Source organism: Mobula hypostoma, chromosome 19 (assembly GCF_963921235.1).
Source record: "Mobula hypostoma chromosome 19, sMobHyp1.1, whole genome shotgun sequence".
Classification (NCBI taxonomy): domain Eukaryota; kingdom Metazoa; phylum Chordata; class Chondrichthyes; order Myliobatiformes; family Myliobatidae; genus Mobula; species Mobula hypostoma.
In genome coordinates, this window is record NC_086115.1 from 38,865,698 (window position 1) to 38,889,528 (window position 23,831).

General features: G+C 36.4%; 1 protein-coding gene across 1 annotated transcript in view; it reads right to left on the bottom strand.

Moving 5' to 3' along the window:
* Positions 1 to 23,162, bottom strand: part of LOC134358983 (RNA/RNP complex-1-interacting phosphatase-like) — a 48,499-nt gene extending 25,337 nt beyond the window's left edge. The window contains exons 1-2 of the mRNA XM_063071734.1: positions 23,047 to 23,162; positions 22,795 to 22,847 (exon numbers count right to left, since the gene is read on the bottom strand). Of these exons, the coding sequence (XP_062927804.1) occupies positions 22,795 to 22,823 (29 nt within the window). The 5' untranslated portion in view covers positions 22,824 to 22,847; positions 23,047 to 23,162. The remainder of the gene's footprint in view (positions 1 to 22,794; positions 22,848 to 23,046) is intronic.
* Positions 23,163 to 23,831: the final 669 nt, after the last annotated feature.

Genomic DNA, 23,831 nt, shown 5'->3' on the forward strand with positions numbered 1-23,831 from the left:
TATTAGGTCTACATCATTTTATGCATTATTTAAGTGTCTTTCTACATCTCTTAAACAAAGCAATTATATCTAACTCCACAATCTCCTTCAGTAGCAAGTCCCAGATATCAGCCACTGCGTTAAAAACTTCACCCTCAAATCTTCTTCATCTCTCCTTACACTTATGCCCTCTATTTTTTTTAATACCCCTACTATGGACATAGTCATCAGTATTAATCTTAGCCATTTTATTTTCCCCCATGAATCTTCAAGATGTGGTATGTGGTATGTGGTTGGAGGAAGAGGGGTAAGGGAAAGAAAGAAAAAAATAGTTTTAATGGTTTGTACTCCTTTAATTCGTGCAAATCTTTGGATGTGCTGGGACATGATCCACAAGAGAATATCAAGACTATGGGAATTTACATGAGAGTCAGCATGGAAACAGGTCTTTCTGCACACTAAGACAGCAGTGACCAACTGTCTTACAATAATGCTACATCAATCCTGATTGTGTCATTTACGCACACAAATACACTTCCAGATTTTAAAGTTTACAACATACACACTTAACTACTAGACTTTGATATCTTTCCACAGTCCGCCTTACTGGCCTAAGCAAAAATAGTGTTCACCTACAGAAATAGACTTGAATGTTGATATTCTGCTCACAAGTGTGGCTATCAAATAATTACAAAGTTTAGTGCCTAGGGAAGAAGAGAGCTGAGATTTTTCTTTATTTTCTTCATAAATTGCACATTTTCTTCCACAATCTCAATAACTGAATTGTCCTTTGTGCACATAGGGAAGAAGAGAGCTGAGATTTTTCTTTATTTTCTTCATAAATTGCACATTTTCTTCAACAATCTCAATAACTGAATTGTCCTTTGTGCACAATCAGAAATTCTGGCAATGAATATTGGTATTTATAGCTTTGAATGTCTACTGCTCAAATCCCAATTAAAGACAGGAAATCTAGAGAATTATATACACTTAAAACAAACCCAGAGTGACACCTTAAGCTGCCTGCTGGATGTTCTTTTTGCTGAAAAATCTACCTCTTTCCACCAAGATCTACAAACACATCACAGCCTTTTGGTAACCATAGTATTTAAAACCCTTCAAATTAGTTGAGTGGGAATCTTTCAAACATAACCTTTCTTAATGTGAACATAGTTTTGCAAAATTACTTATTTGCAATGTTTCATGCTCCTTTAACTTCAGGCTATTTTTACATGGCCTAGTGAGGGATCCACAAGGAACATCAAAGCTATGGGAACACACAAACAGGCTCTTCTGCTCACTGAATTGACACACCATAAACCATTCATTTTATACTATCTCTACATTAATCCCATATAAATTTATTTTCTCCACATTCTCTTTAACAACCCCCACCCCACAAGTTCTACCATGATGCATTTTACAGTTCCCAAGTAATCTAACATCCCACATGCCTTTAGTACATGAGAAGCTAGGGCATCTGGAAGAAGGATGAATGTGTAAACCTCACATAGCATTCAACGTTAGGATCTCTGAGATTGAGAAGTGGTGACTCTACTGGCTGTGCCACAGTGCAACCCATATGACTACCTTTGAGAATGGCCAAAAGGAATTTTAAAAAGTCTCAACAAGTTTTCTACCACTAAGGCCACAGCACAGGGTTAAGAAGCAGCTACTGAAACAATCCTAAATTACCCTAATATTTTCTCCCTGGAACAATGTGCCACTCCAAGGATCAATTTTTTTTTAAAACAACTGATTAATAGATGTGCATTTAGTTACCTGACAACCTATATACTGTATGTTGACATTTAAATATTGTTTGAGAATTAATATGAACTCAAATTGTGTCCCTGCTTTACAATTTTGACAGCTGCTGTAGTTTGATGTGTGGGTTGTCATTGAATAATTTTCAAGAGCTCAAGTATTATGAATGAGGAAACAACATAGCCTTGAAATCTGAATATTTTGAACTTCAATCAATACAATTAACCATGTAAATTATTGAACTTAATGATTAATATCAGAAAAAGGTACAGTATCACATTCATCTCCTGTAGAGCCTTTCTGATAGACTTAAGACATCTTGCATACGTTTTAATAATTCAAATTTATCCAGCTTTTAAAAATATGGATACAATTACTAATATTCAATGTATAGGCCCCCCGCCCCTCCCCCCATTGTAGCAGGGTTTGTTTTTGTGAACTGCTCATAACCTAAACTGTTCACAATTCAGAAATGTGTCGCAAACCAAGTTCCCACATGGCATTTTTCTGCAGCCCCACAGCAGTAGGCAAATCACCAGTCTTCCAAATGCTCAAATGTCCAGGCAGTACCAAGATGGGCATTTGAATACTATGTTATAACTTACCTACTGCATATGCTACTATTGCCAACAGTCAATGTATGTGAAAAGAGCTTGCCCTCGTTTTAAGATTCATAGTTACTAGATTACTGATCCTGACATACAGGTGTATTGAGAAATGGTCAATAAATATTTAGTGGTTCCGTGGGACTATTTTATTAAGATTTTCCAACTGTGTTTTGTAACATACACAGGAGGATAAGTGATTAGAGAGACAATTTCACTGACTTGTACTAGGTGTCATTACAATTTGCCTTTTGCTTTTAATATTTGTGTTTTTCCTCGAACGAATGCAGTTACAACTTCAATACTACAATGAGGAATTTGGACTCTACCACACTTGATTAACTGTTCTGGATTTAAAAACTTATAATTTATAATAAACTTATCAAATAATATTCATTGATGAGAAGCATTCTTAACTATTTAATGCAATTCTGATCCAGCCCTCAAACCATAGGATTTTAGCACCTGGCAGCAGCAAATCACAAAAGCTTTTCATCCACCTGAGATAAATCTGAAAATTAAATAAGTGGCCCTACCTTTAAAACCTTAAAAATGTAATAGGATAAGGATAAAAGGTATCAAAATGAGTTAAGTTTCAAAATTAGGTGACAATTGCTCAGAATGTATAATAAATGCCTGAAGGCCAAAATAAAACACTTTCAAAGGTTCAACAATTTTTTCCCCATAAGGCAACAGTGTCACATGGAGTAGAAAGGTATGAGATGCTTTTTCAAACTTGGGCCTATTTACTCATTTCAAACAATCAGAGCCTCATCACTATCCTGAGTGGTCAAATAGCATGGGTAGAAATGATTCAAAACATCCAAGCTTCCCATTATTGACAAACGACTTGCTAGAAATAGAGTTTCATTTGATGAAGGAGGTTAGAATGATACAAGTTCATCATATAGGAATTTCCGCTAGGAATCCTTAAGTTTTAGCAGTCCATCCCTAAATTTATGCTTTATGGATTCAATTAATTTCAGAAATAATCTTGCAAAAAATCTTTCAAAAGTGCAGTTTTTCCAAATCTTTAATTCCTTCAATTTTCTAGTGAGTACATTTTATAATCACCGAAACTAGCTGTGCCAAATCACTGACTTTTATTTATGTAAAATTCAGTCCATTCATATTTCCCCAATTACAAATCCTGCACTGTAACTTGATTTATAGAAGTACCATTAATGTACTAAAAAATTCCTCAGGAATGTGAAAAAAAAGTTAGATTTTGCACAAGTAGATTTTAAGTAGCAACACAAACAAATAAGACTTCTGGAGTCCAGGACTAATATATTTGCAATCATAGTTGCTAAAGTGTAATGACATGAGTGGGGATGGAACAAGAATCAACAGAAAATGTAAGCAGTTAAATGCGAAATGTTGGAAAGCTTTCAGAATTATAGAATGGGAAGAGAAGCAATAGAGTGTTTTAGACTAATGTGAAAATGTCACATACCAGGTTTTGCTGAATTGCATGCCGATAAACTGGAATACCAAGACCTAGCATGAACTATAAAACAAAGCACTGGTATTTGGACTTCCTCTTTACAGAAAGTTGTACAACTTAAGGGTCATTTTCTATTTTTCTGTCATGTTTGATTTCACATTTCTCTGTACAGGCTTTGCTTCCTTTTCCAAACTCTATATACATCACCTGTCCAGCTCTTGGCTCCATCCCTCCCCCTCCTGTCTTCTCCTATCATTTTGGATCTCCCCCTCCGCCTCCCACTTTCAAATCTCTTACTAGCTCTTCCTTCAGTTAGTGCTGACAAAGGGTCTCGGCCCGAAACGTCAACTGTACCTCTTCCTAGAGATGCTGCCTGGCCTGCTGCGTTCACCAGCAACTTTGATGTGTGTTGCTTGAATTTCCAGCAACCACAGAATTCCTCGTTTTTCTGTATACATTCAGTGTTTTCATTGGTCATTAACCCTAATCCTTCTGGTGAATTTACCCCACTTTAAGATTTCAAAACTAGGCAAATGTAAGAGTCCATCACTGATCCTTGAACTAGTGAAATTAGAATGTATACATCCACTGGAAAGTTTTACTTCTCCTGCTGCTCTTTATGCATGTTAGCACTGCTTTCAATGCTGAATGCCTCGGGCTTCAAATCTCAAATGTCCAAATATGTAGAGTTGCAAGAAAGAAGTTTGTGAACCCTTTGTAATTACCCAGTTTTCTACATTAATCACTCAAAATGTGGGTGATCTTCATCTAAGTTACAATAATAGACAAACACAATCTGCCTAAACTAGTAATATACAAACAACTGTATTTCTCGTAAATACTGACTACACCATTTTAACGATCAGTCTGGGTTCAAAGTAGTATGTGAACCTCTAGGTTAATGCCTTCTACAAAAGCTATTCGGAGTTAGGTGTTCCAATCAATGAGATGAAATTGAAAGAGGTGTCCTGCCCCTATAAAAAGACAAAGTCAGGTTACTGCCAGAGCCTACCCTTTAAAAGAAATCTGTATGTGCACCATGTCATGATCAAAACAACTTTCAGAGGACCTTAGAAGAATAATTGTAGAGCTGCATGAAGTTGGAAAAGGCTACAAAAGCATTTCTAAAGACCCAAGTGTTCATCAGTCCACAGTATGAGTAATTGTCTACGAATGGAGGAAATTCAGTACTGTTGCTCTCCCTAGGAGTGGGTGTCCTGCAAAGATCACACCAAGAGCACAACGTGCAATGCTGAAGGAGGTGAAAAAGAACCCAACGATAACAACAAAAGACCTGTAGAAATCTCTAGAACTTGCTAAAGACTTTGTTCATGTGTCCACTATAAGAAAAACCATAAGCAAGAATGGTGTTCGTGTAAGGACACCACAGAAGAACCCTCTCTCAAAAAAACAAAAAAAAAAAAAAATTGCAGCACATCTCAAGCTTGCAAGACTATCTGGATGTTCCACAACATTTCTGGGGCAATGTTCTGTGGACAGATGAGACAAAAGTTGAGCTTTTTGGCATAAATTCACCCTGCTATGTTTGGAGAAAAAGGACACTACACACCAACACCAAAACCTCTTCCCAACTGTGAAGCATGGTTTGGGCTGTTTTGCTGCCTGAAGGGCCTGGACAGCTTGCAATTGCTGAGGGAACAATTAACTCAAAATTCTATCAAGACATTTTACAGAGTAAAATGCAAGCAGGGTAGCAGTCCATCACCTGAAGCTTAATAGAAGTTGGATGCTATAACAAGACAATGATCTGAAACACAAGAATAATCAACAGAATAGTTTAAAAAGAAAATTAGTGTTTTGGAACGGCCAAGTCACTGTCCAGTGCTTAACCCAATTGAGATGCTGTGGCATGTCCTGGGGAGGACTGTTCATGCAAGGTATCCCAAAAATATTGATGAACTGAAACAATTTGTATGGAGGCGTGGTATAAAATTCCTCCTCGCTGTTGTGCAAGTCTAATCAGCCCCTACAGGAAATGTTCGGTGAAGGTTATTGCTGCTAAAGGAGGTTCTATCAGTTATTAAATACAAGGGCTCACATAATTTTTCCAGCTTGGACTGTGAATGATTAAACAATGTGTTCAATAAAGACATGAAAAGTACAATTGTTTGTGTTACTAGTTTAGGTAGATTGGGTTTGTCTTAGTATTGTGACTTAGACGAAGGTCAGACCACATTTTATTAGTAATTAATGCAGAAAACCAAGTAATCGCAATAGGTTCACAAACTTTTTTCTTCCAACTATGTTTGATAATTTCACAGGAGAACTTGATATAGCAAAATGACATCCTTTGCAATACACATTGAACAGTTCCCTACTATTTATAGCTTTAGACGTTTGTAGATATTAACTTCATACTGTGAACAAGCTGGTTGCCATTCCTATTTCCAAATAAGGCTTTCCTTTGCCTACTTTGTAATTAAGTGCTCAAAATCTGGTTACTTCCTATTCCTTGGCATAATGCCATATTTTAAAGAATTCTGCAAATTTAATTCAATTCCACTACATTTAAAATGGAAATGGCTAAGTAAAATGGAAATATCGCGTTTTTTAAAAAGCGTTCAGTATTTTCTTTCCTAATTAAAGGTTCTATCACTCTACTGTTCTTCCTTGGACTTTAAATACATCAAACGGTTAAACATGTCAAATCTTTACTCTCCAAAACTGTTTCAACTCTTGGCTACATCTCTGATAACTAAGCAGTGTGTGAGACCACTATATTTTAATCAGCTACCAAAATTCCACATCTCTATCGTTTCAATCCTAAAATTGAATGACACTGTAAAATGATCAACCAAAGAATAATCTCCATGAAAATCTTAACACCAACTGAAGAGAGCAAAAACAAACCTAAAGACAAAGTTTAAAAAATATATAATTTACTTTAACTAGAAGCTGGTTTAGGGCCATCTTCATGATTTAGGTACTGCTAAATTTCTTCCTACTCCTCATTCAAAAGTAAATTACATTCAATGAAGGAATCTTTAAAAGTTACATTTCACTAATTATAAAAACCTAAGTTAGGCTTGCAGTGTAAGATGTCTGCATTTGATCCATAATCGAAATCGTGTTACATTCCTCCAGATACATTTTAAATATGTCAAATCCTTTAACTGTACCAAGTTCTCATTTTTGTGCATGTGCATGTTACAACCCAATTGTATCTACAATACCGACACAACCCTGGAATTGCCCAGTCTGAGGAAGCCAGATACTATACAAAAACTGCTCTTTTACTATCAATTTTTCACTACCTAGTAGAGGCCGCAGATTACTATATATTGGGTGCTAGCTTAACAACTCTCTGTACTGTCAGGATCTAAACATAGCAACTTTACAAACCTTAAGGTTGCATAAAAAAACTTTATTTAAAAAAAAATGAGACAATCACAACTTTGCTCTGTAAAATTCATTGAATAAATAGTAAATGCAGTGGACCCAATAACTTTACAAACAATGCTTTCCATGAAGATGAATATAAATGATCACATTAGGTTACACATCCTTTTACATCAATTACCCAATAAAGGAAATTTATTAACTTTGATCTTGTATTAAAAGCTGTAAAAATAAGGCATCTTGGGCACTGCAATATAAACAAACTACTTGCAGGCTTCACTTCAATGCACCAATTCTCTCTTCAGGCTCTTCATTTTCAAGTTTAGTATCAGCAGTTCTTCGTTTATGGAGTCGATCCATTTAAAATTTCTCTCAAAATACTTCAACCATAAAAAAAATTGAGAAGGCATGTTATTTGCTTTAAATTTTTCCTCAATCAGCCACATTGTTCCATCTTATAGAAGAAACAATCTTAATCTCTTCAAAGCCAAATTGCCAGGTATTCAATGCACTTCTCTCTCAAATTTTAATGAAGTCTTCCAGAGATTTAGTAACTCTGATCAGTCGTGAGAATGAGAAGAGGAATGGGGGCAAAGATCAGAGTTTACAAGATTTTAAAAAATCCTTCACATTAACAAATAATAATTGTTTGATTTGTTAGGTACTTTAATCTACAGCCATATATCTATGGCATTCTAATGAAATTACATTTCAACCACTTAACCAAACAGAAATCAGTCATGGCTTCCCCATTTCTTTTTCTATTACTGGTGATTATTCAAGTAAAAAGGATAAATCCACTGTTGAGAAAGCCTGAGATAATGCATTCCATTTACAAACCAAATTCCATTTCACAATGGAATCATTATCTGACAACTAAACTGCACGTTTAAATAATTATATAAGTGAATAAGCCACACAAAAAAAATCAGTGAACACATAAGCATAATTGTTCAAAGAACCATAAAGCCAAATTTCAATCCAAAACCACCTTTTGATTTATTACAATATTTTAAGCTATAAACAATTCAGAAAATTTTTAGCAACATAAATGAGATGGCAACACAACTCTACAAAGAATGAGGTACAGTTTTAAATAAAAGTTACATGAAGTCAAAAAAAAAAGCAGTATCAAAACAACTCAAACTGCTTGGAAAAAAATGTAGTTAAGGTTGTGGACCTTTGGAGTCTTGATTATCCTGGCTTCAGGATAATCAAAGGCATTATCCCAAATTCCAAAGAGATTCAAACAAAAAGGTTTTTGGGTACAATTATTGTAAACTTTAGATGGAAACACAAATACTGTTTTAAATAAATGGCAAAATTAAAATCACAGAAGATCCATTTTGGTTGATATGCTACCACATATTTAAAAATGTAATTTGCAGCAAGTTAAAATTATTATATATATGCCTGACAGTTATTGCAAGTACCATGGTTATAGCTAGACATTTAAATAACACCAAAGGATATACATGTTTTTAAAATTTAAAACTCTAGAAGTGGGCAAGTGCTGCAGCAAGTAGTGCCAGCGCCACAAGCCTTAGGAGCTGTGACAGTAATGTTTTTTTTAAATAAACTACTTTATCCCGAATTGTGTTTCTGGAAAAATTGGTTAATAGGTTAATCCAATAGACAATCCTAGCTCCAGTCCAATGCACAAATGCTTTTTCTTAACTATTTGACAATTAAGCACAAAAAGTATTCTGGCAAATCAGTTAATGTTGTGCAAATTTGATATTTAATGCTATTTTCAATGAATTCCTTTCCAAACATTTTTGTACATATAACACAAAACTTGCTCTGCAGTTAGACTGGAACGTCAACTTCAAACATGATCTAACTGGTATCCCTACGTTTTCAGTGTGCCTCAAGTCAGTAGACTGGGGGAAAAAAAAGCCCTATAAAATATAAACCTGTGTCAACAAATAGGACTTTAGGTGTCATCTCCAATTTATTCATTTTGACAGTCAATGCTATCCATAGTTAAGTCATGTCCATTAGGCATCAGCTAATGAACATGACCATTCTAGGGAATTATTTCTCACAAATTCTCAACCAAACCAATACTTTGATGTTTTGATAATTAAATTTTTATTTAACAACGGTATTTCACCTGTGTCTTTCACCTCTGCTTAAGTATGCAGAAAATCAAATGTTGGACAAATGATTCAGTTTAGTCATTCAGCACCTGACCTGGCTGGACTACAGATTATTAGGCCCCATTCTCTTGCAGAAACTCCAATTTCTGCTCATATTGGAATGTACATGTTTTTTTTTAAAGTTTAAACTGTTATTTGTAACTCTTCTTCCTTCACCCCAAACCTTACGACTATTTTGTCACAGACTGAAAATACCTAATTTACTTCCTTTGCCACTTACTTCTCTTGCCTTGACTCCCGCTGAAGAATCTAACTCATCTTCATATATAATTGTGCCCATTTCCCCAGACCAAACTGTAATGCCTTTAAAATGAATATGATCTTAATAAACTACTTACTTTCAACTTGCCTTCCTTGTGCCGTTGACACTGATGGTTATTTGTTTCAATTAATTATTGTTCTTCCCTTTCAGATTTGTCATTTACTCATCAATAGCTGAATTTGCAAACTACCACAATCTCCAACTTCTCTTTGTACTTCTTGTTTTCAATTCTGACTTTTGCAAAGTTAATTTGAATCACATTTCCTTAGAATATACAAGTTGGCCCATGAAGGCTATGGTGGCTCTCAGGGCAATGCCATTCCTCCAATTGTTTTCCTGTAACCTTTTCTGTCTGTCATGTCCATCAATTTCACCCTTATTCTCCAATTCTACCTAAACCATGGGTAATTAACCTATCAATTTGGTGTTTCGCATCTGCAGTGAAACCAAAACATCCAGGGGAGAAACAAAGAAAACCAACAGCAGAGGTCAAGATCTAACCTGGACACTGCTGCTACTCCAATCAAGCTCTCACATGGGAATAGCTCCAAAAGTAACCTGATATACTATAACAATGTAACAAGGTAAAGACCCTCAGTGGTGTAGTGGTAGCACAATGCTATTACAGCTCGGGATGTTCTGGAGTTCCATGTTCAATGTTGACACTATACTGTGAGGAGTCCCTGTACATCACCTCCCATGGAATGTGTGGCTTTTCCAAGGTCCTCTGCTTTCCTTCCACCTCCAAAGGCGTACCAGGTAGGTTGAGATTGGTTATTGTAAATTGCCCTGTGATTAAGTTAGGGCTAATCGGGTTTGGTGAGGTGGTATGGCTCAAAGGGCCAGAAGAGCCCACTCCAGACTGTATTGCTAAATAAATTAAATCTCTCAGCCTAGTCCATCTGTGGTTTTTAAAATTTAGTTTTGAGGTATTATAGGTATCCTGCAATAGCTCAAAAAAAATGAGCTGGATCTATTCTTACAAAAGTTTTCACTTATAATGTAACAGTGTACATAACACTTGGATGTTTCTTCCTGCAAACCAGAATCTACCCTGCTACCTCTCATTTCTCATCTAAAATGTTACCCACAAGATTGAAAGTGTGTATTTATATGGATGTGACACCACAATAAACTCTTATCTCCAACTGAGGACACTTAATGTCCACATTCAGTACAGGATATACACTATCAAAAACTAGGTCCATCAAAACCACTGCTTTCAATCTCTGTAACAGTTTCCTAACCATCAATTTTAAAACAAAATTCAGATTGTTGGCAAACTTGGTATATGATCTTCAGACTCATTTAATTCAGTTCAACTGACATATAATTCAAGATCTATTGTTTTGTCATTAGGGTTTCCCCTCTTACTGCGCAAAGTAGACACTTTGGCTTCTGATTAAAAAGCAATTCAAAATGTAAAATTCTTTGATTCATGATTTGGTCTCCTCCCTGCACTTCAACTCACTTTCTCCACTGAGATACTTTTGCTTTTTCTAGCTCCCAATTTACTAAATTACACCCAATATTCTTTAATCAAAAAGATTTGAAGAATCTCCACTATTCCTTCACTGTCTGCTACTATAAAGATCCACTCAAGGAATTCCACAATAACCACCCACAAAGAAAGTATGGGCCAATTTCCTGCCAAGCTCAAATTGAAGTTATTTCACCACTATATGCAGAGACCAAATTGGTGAAATGAAAAGTAAACTACCAGAGTTAACCATTGCTCATATTTTCCACTGTATCTAAATCTGAAAATCCCCACTTTGCCATTAGGGATTTAATCAGACCTTTTCAGGTTGTACTCGTTGCAACCTTCAGCTTTCAAGCTTCAACCATCTTTTAAACTTTTGCTCAGGACATAAAATACACTGAAAAATCCTTAGTTATATTAAGTTTGACATTTTTGGCATAATTATTGCTTAGTTTTATCGGGCTGGGTTGTTTACCAAGTAGCTCAGATGTCTCCTCCTAAAAAACACTGGTAGTTCCACTTGCTCAATATTCCTCAGCAAATTTGGGATTTGTGCATAAGCACACATCTGAAGTCCTGAATTTCAGAACCACCATTGATCTCAAACACAAGTGCAACTAGACAGCACAAAGTTCTCACAATTACTCAGCACTTGGGTCAGTAAATCGGCAAAGTCTCCAATGGATTTCTAATGCAGAGGGAAGACTACAAAGCACAAGAAACAGAATTCAATCCAAAATTGAAATGAAGATGTATTTTAAGAAAATGGCAGCTGCTCTTTAATAGCTCCAGAATGCTTCCAACTGTCAATGTTCAGTGTTTCAATCTTTGTCAGTCAACTATGTCACAGTGTGGCTCAAGTTTCCCCACCCTTTCACATACACACAAAAGTTGTCAGTTCTACAGCATAGAAAATGACCTTTCAGCCCACCATGCTCATTGCACCACTCTCATTTACTCGCAACAGGTTTGGAGCTTTGTATGCCTCAACTACTAAATACTTGTTTCTTCAAATGTTGTGGGAGAAACTGCCTCCGTCACTACTATGGTTCTGATACCAAGACAGAACATTGCTTCATCAATGAAGCTTTAGCAAGGATGTGACCACTAGGGAGATCCATCAAAATTAAATGGGGGTTTGTGGACAAGCAACCACAAGTGGATCACTGCTGACACATTCTGGGGCACATTGAATTATGTTTCCTTATAATGTTTTCATATGTTTCTACTTCAAAATGAAATTTGTGTACCTCCAACATTTAGCATGTGGACTGCAAGTCAAACATTGCTTCTTTGCTTGAATTGTTTAATATGATCTGTTGATCAACCAACTTGATTGTTGTTGCTGCAAATTGCTTGATCTTCGTCAATACTTTCGATGTCAGAACAAGTACCAAAAATTTGCTGAAATTTGAGTAAACGCTTCCTTCTTCATTGAAGTTGAAATCACTGATACAGAATAGTTTTGACTGCATCCCAAAAAGCATTTTTCATTTTGATGCTTCATTTCTTCCTCCAATAATCAAGAAAATCAAAATTACTTTCCCCTATATGTAAACCTAAACTGTCTGCAAAGCATTTCCCAATGTTAAGTTGTGCAGAGTACATCAAAAGTTGAAAACTGTCCTTTTATTCCTTTAGCACACATTTAGCAATTGAATAAAATTCGAACACATTTTCCAATCCACAAAATAGTTCGATTCTCCTGAACATCAACACAATAACTTTAATTTCTCAAGTTTTCTTTGCCCTTTGTATGCCAAAATGTGAAATTAAGATCCTTGGATCAAAATTTACTTTCAGATGTGGCTGCTTCTTAAATTCCACGTTTCCTACTTCACTGCACTAAACAGAAGTTCGTTCTGGTTGTTTAGTAATCCAATTAAATTCTCTTGATAATGGTTCCAAGTTTGCCATAATGATTTGAATCCAGGTGTCTACTCACTTACGAAATGTTTCTCTTTACAGATATTGCCTTTCAAACCAGAAAAATCAAAATACTATTAAAGGCAGAACAGACTATTGCCTTGGCTCTTCTCAGTGTTGGCCCAGCACATGAACTTGTCCCCAATTTGCTAGACAGCAAAACAGATATGGTACACGATCTGCAAGCAGATCAGCAATGCATCATTTGAAATAGCAAGATTGTGTGTGACAACCAAAGAATATCCCTCGTCAAAAATGTAAATATTTATGGAGGCTACAATTTCAACGTAAGTGAGTGTGTTGCTCTACTTCACTACTGAAATGTATTTTCATTCAGTGCTCAAAGGCAAGGATCAGAGTTTGGAAATTACTATATTACATTTTATGGTTTACACATTTGACTGAATTTCAGTTGACTTGTAATGAAATAGATGCAATTTACAAAAGTGAAAATTCACATTCTTTTCTGCTCCAATGGTTGTCACAAGGTTTTAGTCAAAATATAATGGAAGTCATCATACTGGACTTAAACAGCAGACAATATTCTGGTGATGATACTGCATAATGTACAAGTCCTGACGATGGAGTGGGTGTGCAGAAAATACTTCCTTGTGAGGAATTCGAGCTAGGGATCTAAGTTTAAAAATAAGAGGTCAAACATTCAAGACAGGCAAGTTGAAATTTTTTCTTTGAAACTCTTCCTCACAGGAGAGTAGAAGTAGAATCTCCTAATATACTTTAAACAGAAGTAGAACAATTGCTGTTAAATACAAGATGAAAGACTACCGGAGGGGCAAGTAAAAAATGTAGAGCTAAGATTACCATGACTTCAGTCATGACCACCCAAATAGCAGAGCAGCTCAAAGGGCTAGGTAACCACTATTAGCTTGTAAGTACATTCACATCCCCGATGCATTTTACTAACATCCATTTATAAACGTTTATCATGTTTGTGATTCAAAATGACCCATTTATTGGAATTATTTTCATCCAAGGAATCAAGAACCTGTTGTGTACAATGCTTTTCAAGGTCACAAATAGATTCATTACACTAAGAATCACAACGATAGTTTTAAAGTTTTAAGTAACTTGCCTTGCAAATGGCACCAATGTACAGATAAAACAATTCTATTTGCATACATCTTCCAGAACAAGGAAGTAGCATTGACTTAAAGTCACTGCAAAGTTTGAACAGAGTTACAGAACTTTTCCAGGTTCTCCTTTCTTCCATTACCCTTGGCAGAGATCCTGAATGCCTGGAAAAGATTCTCCTGGTACAAAATCCTTCTGTAAAAAGGCCAAAATACAAACTATGTAAAGATGAAGATATGACACAATGGTAGCAAAGGTTCCTAAAGTTCTATTGCTCCTGCCTTAAAGTTTAAAGATCTACATAATGTATAACTGAATTTTCCCACCAAAGTTCAAAGGTTATCATAACATTCAATTAGACAGCTTGTGTATAACCATAGCTGGTTTGCTTGCCTCCACTCAAACTACAGCAATAAGTTCGACTCCTTCAACAGTATCCTATTATTGTTATAGCCTTAAGCCTTTACTAAATTTGTATGTAATTTTTAAAATCAGAGCACAACAAAGGAGTCTACGTGCAAAGATGTACAACCTTATCCAATTATCTTTTTTACTTCAAACTTTGAAGATAAATATTTGAACACAAATGCAGTTGCAAATTTACAAGGCAAACATAACTCATGAAAGCTCCACACTTCTTTAACCACCCCCCCCCCACCCCGAACTGGAATGGATTATTTCTCCATGCATAAATATAATTAAACTCAAATATCACTGTTTAGCCCAAAAGCTTGACTGAGCTTATAATTTGAATTTCCTATTCAAACTTAGGAACACTCATGTTCAGTCTTTTTCAGTTCCAAAACAGAACCTAATCCTCTGGCAGGATACAATGGAGCCCTCAGTATATACATTAAAATTTAACAATGTAATATATTTAACTCTTCATATTCTCCTCCAACCTCCTATATACCCCTACCCCTCCTCAGTTTCCCCCCTTATATGAGATTGTATATTTGTTTCAATATTTCCCCCCTCCTGTGTCAGTTTTTAAAGTTATGTTTATCTAGGCCATACATATACCAGTGGTCTACACGATATCACAGACATCTCCTCAGTTTTTTTCTCTTACAGACACATGCTAATTTGTTCTAGTTCAGAAGGATCCTCAATCTCAAGTCTCTCTCTCTCTCTCTCTACAAAAGCTACCTAACTGCATGCAGCTTTTTTTTGGTTCTTTGATAGAGTCCAGCAGAGTGAAACAAGATGCTGCAATTGAAAAATTCCATTAAAAAAAGTCTTTGAATTTGACAAGGTTCAGAAGATTGGCTTACATTCTAAAAAGATCAATTGCCTTTGTTTTTAACCTAGTTATTACAGAAAGTAGATGTTACTTCTAGGAAGTAATGAGGAATATAGAAATATCAGGCATTACTATGTCCTATGTACTTACTGCAAGACAATTTATTAGAAATTGTGGATCTCCAAATGTAATGAATGAAAAATTTTAAATCAGAAAAATTAATCAAACTAAAAACTTGTAAATCAAATAGCTTTGACAAGCATTTGCCTATTGCTGATGAATTTACGTTATCCTTTAAAGTTTTCCAAATTTTATGAAAACCAGACATCAGTACTGAGATCTCAGCTACCCAGTTATGTCTAAATTTGTCTACGATACAAACATGGTAGAGCTGAAACGATGACATTTAGATGGATTTGCAGAGAATCCTTCTTCTCAAGCCAAAGAATATTAGCAATCAGGTACCCTAAATCAAGACAACAGGTGGCATGTTAGCCTCTACTGATAAGCATTTGGTTAAAAATCAAGAAAACTTTGTTGTAATTCAAGAGGATTTGACATGTGCACATCTTGTGAATGACTGGCCTAGTACAGAAATAAAACAATTTGTTGATGAAAAAAAGAGTAAAAGGTAAATCAGAGTTTACACAAGAAAAAAATGAAGGCATTAACCTTCTGAAAATTACTACCTCCAAGTCCACATCTGTCCCCAAGAAATACATCATTGCTCAATATAGCAAATTTTATTGTTCAACAAATTTGATTCTTGCATCTTGTCTGCAGACAGTATTGACTTAAGCTGCATGACGTACAAGTATCAATTACAATTGATCAAATCATGCTTGACCATCAAAGTTCTTCCATGACCACAGTAACCTTTTGTGGCCATGGGGTTTCCAACAAAGGTCCTAGCCCTGCAGCTATGTGCTGTTGCTGATAAAGGTCTGCTTCACTGTTTCCAAATGTCTGTTAATCAGAGACATTTAAAATGAAATCAATTTGAAAATTAAACTACCTTCAAGAACAGTAAGTGAAATGATAAACTTAACTATACTTACCTTGCTTTCAAAATGAGGTCATAAAACCTCTGAATTAACAGTATCATGTTAGGTAGGGAAGATTTGGGCCCCTCAGCTTTAAGCCGGCTGAATATGAAGTACATCCAGCTCCCAAGCCAAGTAACAGAATGTCCTCTGGATTCCAGCACATTCCACACTTCCATGATGCTGCATGGATCACTGAAATCCAGAAAAGATGCACTCCAGGCAGCCAATGTTTCATCCGCAGAAATGCTGACAGGCTGCCAGAGCAAATCAGATCAACATTTCTCTCCAGATTCAATTTAAATTGTTTGAGAGTTGGTAACTTAAACAAGCAATATTACCTGAAACCTGAAGTGATTGATTTCTACAAAACCTAAAACTATAAAATATAGATTAAGCCATTGCATTTCAATAAATTATTTCCAGCCTACTACTTAGGTGTAATTCAAATTGAGAAATAAGAATGCAGTCAGTTTCTGTACTTAAGACTGCACCTGTTGATCTCATGATATTAATGACAATTACACTGGGATGCAAGAAGCACTTATTACTGCAATGCAAGCAATATTCCAAATTAAGATAAATGCAACTTTTGCTCTGCTTTAATCACTTCTCTCCCTATCCACCCTTTTCAAATGTCATAAATGAAAATTTCTTACAATTTTAATTTAGACATTCTTCGATACATTTAATTTGAACTTCACTGTTTTTTTTAGGCATCCGTTAGTATCGTGAGACCATGGATTTGCGCCTTTGAAGATTTCCAGGGCACAGGCCTGGGCAAGGTTGTATGGAAGACCAGCAGTTGCCCGTGCTGCAAGTCTCCCCTCTCCACGCCACCGATGTTGTCCAAGGGAAGGGCACTAGGGCTGATACAGCTTGGCACCGGTGTTGTCACAGAGCAAGGTGTGGTTAAGTGCCTTGCTCAAGGACACAACACACTGCCTTAGCTGAGACTCAAACTAGCGACCTTCAGATCACTAGACTGATGCCTTAACCACTTGACCATGCGCCAACACTTCACTGGTTACAGGAAGCAATTTTTTTTTTAATATACAAAAAGCTTTCACAAACTCAATTTTGATCCGATACAATAGAACAGCAAAGGAACCAGGCAAATAAAAATTAATTATGGCTGCATTTTGCTAAATTTTGACAATTATTTTAGGTAGTGATTCTGCATATCAGTAATTGCAACACACAAAATACTGGCGGAACAGCAAGACAGAAACCATCTATGAAATGAATAAACAGTCAATTTTTCGAGCCAAAACCATTCTTCAGGATGGAAAGGAAGGGGGAAGACACCAGAATAAAAAGATGGGGAGGGGGAGGATAGCTAGGTGACAGGTGAAGCCAGTTCGGTAGGAAAGATGAAAGGCTGGAGAGGAAGGAATCTGACAGGAGAGGAGAGTGGACCACAGGAGAAAGGAGAAAAGTTAGGACCTCAGGGGAGGGGAATGACAGGCAGGTAAGAAGCCAGAGTGGGGAATAGAGGGGGGCGGGGAGAGAAATAGCATTTTTTTTGAAATGGGAGGGTGTTCTCATCTTGGCACATGAGGAGACTATGAACCAACATGTTGGAACGGGAAATGGAATTGAAATTAACATGTTTGGCCACTGTGAAGTTTTTGGTGGATGGAGCAGAGGATCTCAGCAAAGTGGTCCCCAATTTACGACAGATCTCACCAATGTAGAGGAGGCTGCATCAGGAGCGCTGGACACATTAGACACAGATTAACAGATGAAATATTACCTCACCTGGAAGGACTGTTTTGGGCCCTGAATGGAGGTGAGGGAGGAAGTGAATGGGCAGGTGCAGCACTTTGACTGCTTGCAGGGGTAAGTGCTGGGAAGGAGATTAGTAGGGAGGAGCAAATGGACAAGAGAATCATGGAGGAAGGAAGCGATGCCTGTGGAAGTGGGGTGGTGGTGGGGATGAGGTAAATATATGTTTGGTGGCAGGATCCCTTTCGAGATGGCAGAAGTTTGGGAGGATGATGTGTTGAGTGGAGAGGCTCATGGGGTAGTAGGTAAGGTCAAGAGGAGCTCTATCACTGCTAAGGCAGTGGGAAGATGGGGTGAGTTCAGATGTTCAGGAAGTGGAGGAGATGTGAGCGAGGGCTGCATCTATGGTAGAGGAAGGAAACCTCATTTTTTGAAGGAGGACATCTGATGTTCTGGAAATCAGTAATTGTTCCTCTGCATGTAATCAATTTCCAATCTGGATCAAGTAACGCATACGAGGGGTGATTAATAAGTTTGTGGCCTAAGGTAGATAGTCCCCTCCTACATTTACACACTTAGTCCAGCGGTCATGGAGCATACGGATCCCTTCTCTGTAGAAGTGGTCCACAGCAGGGATGATTGATAAGTTCGTGGCCTAAGGTAGAAGGAGATGAGTTATTAACTTCAAACTTTCTGCATTTTCACTCCGAGTTGAACTGCACATGCATGTAATGAGAGCATCTTGGACCTCCAGGTGATCCATGGCCTAAGGTAGAAGGAGATGAGTTCTACAGCTCTCGTTACATGCACGTGCAGTTCAATTCTGAGTGAAAATGCAGAAAGCTTGAAGTTAATAACTCATCTTCTTCTACCTTAGGCCACAAACTTATCAATCACCCCTCATATATAGGTACCAGATGACATACACTTCCAAGCTTACTAGAAAAATTAGGTACTAGAACTGAGTATTAGGTACTAATACCTTTCACCCTAAAAAAAAAGTCACTTTCTATTTTGAACATAAATGAATTCAACTTAAAATCAAATGTGAAGAATCAAATTAACAGCTGGAAGAGCCAGTGGAAAAAACTTGAACTCACTACCTTAATGTTATTTTACAAAATTTATTAAATAATACAAATTAAAGGACATGCATTTCTATTTCATGGTACTTCAAAGTGCTTCAAAAACAAAGTATCTTAAAAACAGTGACTGTAATTTATAAAGCACACAACCCAATATGATCAAACAGCAGGTAGCTATGGAAAACTTGTTTTAGCAATCCTGAATCTACTCAAGACTCTAAATTCCAAACAAATCTAAAAATGTGTAACATGAGCTAACTATATCCAATGATGATTACTACATGCAGGTAACAGTACTGATCAATGCCTAGATCTAATTAAAATTGCTTATGTATAAGAATGCATTCAAATCTAGAACGGCACTTCTGAACACCAACTTTTATTGATTCAAAAGCACATGTCTGGATGTCCAAACACATTTACAGCAATTACTGCAACAATGCTAACACCATTTGTAAATGTAGCCAAGTCTTATTAGAAAAAACTGCTGAAAACTACAAATACCATGTTTAAAATTGTCATATAATTTGGTCACTTTTCTTAAAGATGCCATTTATTAACTTTTTGACAAAATAGCAACAGTACTTGGAACCAAGACAAAATATAATTTGTAAGGGCACATTTGGAATACGATGGAATACCCAATTCATCAGCTGGAGTTCATCTATTGTAAAAAAAAAATTGGTTTACCCCTCTGTGGCCACAAGAACCTGCCTCTTGGTGGGGGGGGGGGGGGGAAGAGAGAGGCAACTGTCCAAGGACACTGACTTACAATTCGAGATCAGCGTGAAGTATTTAAATAAAACAAATATGTCTGTACAACGGTGATGCATTTCAAAGCTATACTTAAAAAGACAATTCTCTCAGAGATCACGTTATCTATCCTAATTTAGTCTTATACAAGGTAATAAACACTGTGATAAGTCACAGTAAAGAAAACTCATTGCTCTTTGTTTAGCCAACTTCAGATTCAAATGCAATGCTGATTGAAGCAGCTCAGTACTATCCAGCAGAGTGCTGCAATTGCAATAAATAGATGCAGTTGATTGTTATGAAAAAAGTTGTATTTACTACAATCAAATATAATGTAAAATTAGAGCCGGAGTCACCAATCAAATCTAAATATATTGAAGGAATAGCAGACTAATTCAGGATTGTATGCCATTAGGTTTACGTTGCTGCTGATTATGATGCCTTGATGACAGCATTGTTTTAGAAGAAAAATCACTACTGTTTGTACTATTAAACCATGAGTATGTAATTCTACTGCTATTCAAAGAAGATCGTACTAGTGAACAAGTATTGACAAAAAAAATCAAAAGATAAAAAAATTAAACCAGCCTCAATATCACATTCAGAAACATTGTCAATAGCAATGCCAAAATTTTAAGGTGTGTCAGAGACAATTTTGAGATCTATATTCCATGCATTCAATGAGGATAGTTTATAAAGGCACAAACAGAAGGCCTGGCTTCATTTATTTGTAATTTCAGACTTTTAGTTTAGTTTAGTTCAATAACTTCCATTGAGTCACTTGGCATTATTTTATCTGAATAATTATTTCAAGATATTGTTTTGTGAAACTACATATGGATAAAACATATCTCAATCTGATTTTTCAACAGACTAATCAGCCTACCTCTTAGGTTGCTGCATTCATTCAAATTAACTGGCTTAATCATGTGAATATTTTCCCTAATTTTCCACCTCACACTTAATTGCAAGACATCAAAGAGTATTTCCCATTCCATCATTAAAACTGCTGAAAATAGTGCTGTGTCTAAATGCCATATATGACATATACAAGCAGTATGCAATGTTTTTTTTGTAAGTCAAAGCTACATTATTCAATAATGAGACATACTGATTTATGCTCAGGATTTAATGACAACAGCTTCAGAATTTATCAGATTATGGCTTATCAAAGCACTTTTCAGATCCCCATTTTGGGTATCATTTTGTGCTGTGTCACATGACGCAGGTAATCATGGTCCATCCATGACCATGATTATCCCTGACAGATTGTTCTACAGAAGCAGTTTGCTATTGCCACCTTCTGATATTTTTGAATATAACCAAACACTAAAATTTTACTGACTTTTATATTCACATCCATAAAGTAGTTCCATTCATGTGCAAGAGAACAATGATGCACATGACAATTAGATTCATTTTAAGGATGCAAAGCCAGTATAGTCAAAGGAAATGATCAAGTTACTAAATGTGCTGCCTGTCAGATGTGGGATACAAAAAAAAAATTGACTGACAATTCACAGTATGAAAGATTTATTTTGTAAAAGCAAGCTTTGAATTTCAATGGAATGAAACCACAGCAATGAATACAGAACCAAGAGCAAATTTAATGAGTGGATCCCCAAAGTTCATTGGACATGCACACCCAACCTTTTTGCTTAGCCATAAGTGCAAAACAAATCTCTCAAACAACTTAAATTAACTTGTCTATTATTAAAAGTATTCATCTGATTTATTAATCAAATGTTTATTTTATTCCCACAAGTTTACATGTAACACAGGCATGAATGCTGAAGGAAATTGTGCCTTCATAATAGAACAGGTATGCATCAGCTAAGACACAGGCATAGGTGCTTTTACAGCTCACTCCCATACAGGGTTTACCACAGGAGTTCAAGGCTTGATCTGATTTTTTTTGACACCAGTTCTATTATTCAATTTTTAAAATTAATTTCCCATTTAGTCTCTAATCACTTTCTTATATACCATTACTGTTTGACACACTATAATTGATTTATGTTTACTTAGAATTTTCCCCAAATTTATTTCCTACATTTCAACGTTAAGCAGTATTTAACATACATTTTTATGAAGGCTGCCCCTGACTACAGGCTTTAGATATGTTATTAATGCTCCTAAATACAAATGATCAACTCAATAGAATGCAAATCCAATTCTGTTTTTTTACTGTCCCACTGGACAGTAACACAGAAACAAAACTGATGTTGCATCGTTCCTTGGTTGTCAAGCCGTAGAAATTTATTGATTATAATCCAACCCTTGTTTTCAATTATCTAAGTACGCATGAAATGAAACAAACCTCCTGAAAAAGGCACATTGCCCCAGGAAACAAATACGCTGAGTTTTGCAGGTGTGTGATCTACCGCCGCCTATTTCACAGCCTATTTTGTGTCATTCGCCAACCCCCCCATCGAAGCCGCCGCGACCGAAGTTAAATTTTAACATAACGCAGAACCTAGCAGTTGCTACATTCAATGTTTCTTGTAGATCCAAAGTTCCCGAACTTGCGCTACTTCTCGACACCTGAAGTGTCTAGGCGTCATGTAAATGGAAAGGATCAGCGGTCCAGTCTTCAGCGCACAGAACGTATAAACCAGGAATGAATACACACCTAAATATACCACCTTGTACGATTTATCCTCCAAAAACGTGAAACTCGTAAGCGTGATACTTACAGTTGTGATGGGGTTGTTTACTTACCAAAAGATGTACTAAAGCGCTGCTTAACATGGCTGCGGATTTGCTCCTACTTACCCGTTGGCCGACATTTTAGACAAGGACTCACCTATATTTAGTCCTGTAACTAAATCCGTCTAAAGTCAGTCTGATTATACTTACCCATCGGGAACCGTATTCTTCTTCACCATGGCTTATAGGAGCCGATGGAATCACTGCAGCAAATAGAAAAATTGTGCTGTTAAACGTTTTAACTTCGATTTGATTCAGTCAACAGGCACCAGAGACCAGGCCTCGATCCTTTCATACTAACATTAACTGCGTGACTGCGCTTAGCCTCCAAAGTTCAAAAGTAGGATGTTTATGCCTCAATTTAGTGTCTTTTAATTAGTGGAAATATAATAGAAAACCTACCCCGGCTTTTTAATATGTTTGTAGTAATAAACAACTATTCGTCCTGATCTATTCCCTACAATCAACAACCGGGCCGAGAAATTTCCAGAACATAGTAACGCGCATGTGTAGGATGACGCTTAACATTAACCTTTGGCTTTAAATAAAGCGCGCAGACGCAGTTTATTAGGGCTGAGGCGGTTGGATTGTAGTTGCAGCAGGTAACAAATGCGTGAATAGAAAACAAATTTGTTTGCTTTGCAGGTGCCGAGCAACAAATAAATGACTGATCAATAGACCCAGAAAGATCTTTGAATAAAGTGTTATCATTATGCTTCAAGGCAAATGAGAAAACTACATGAAGGTGTGAACTTTCTCTGCGGACAATACGAATTCAAGCAAAAAGTGGTACTCTGATTTGTGCCAATTCCTTTGGAATAATACATTTATTCTGTAATGTTAAGCTATCTGGGGTTACCTGAAGAAGTTATTTCAAGTGGTTAGTATAAAATCCATTGCAATAATCAGCCTTAAGCAGAAGACTTGGCTTCAATTCTTTATGTCCTCATCTCAATGAATTTCGAGTTTGATGTGATATTGAGCTTTTCCTCCATTTTTTTATTCTATCTTTTTTTTAAACTTGGGTAGGATTCTTCATCCTAGGGTGGACTTTTTCTCTCATCTTCAGATTCCCAGATCTACATAAACCTCATTCTCTATCTACCCTCTTACCCTGTAGATCTTTTCACCACCAAAATTTTCCTCCACTCACTAGGACCAACCCAACGTTTTTAATAAACCTGTAA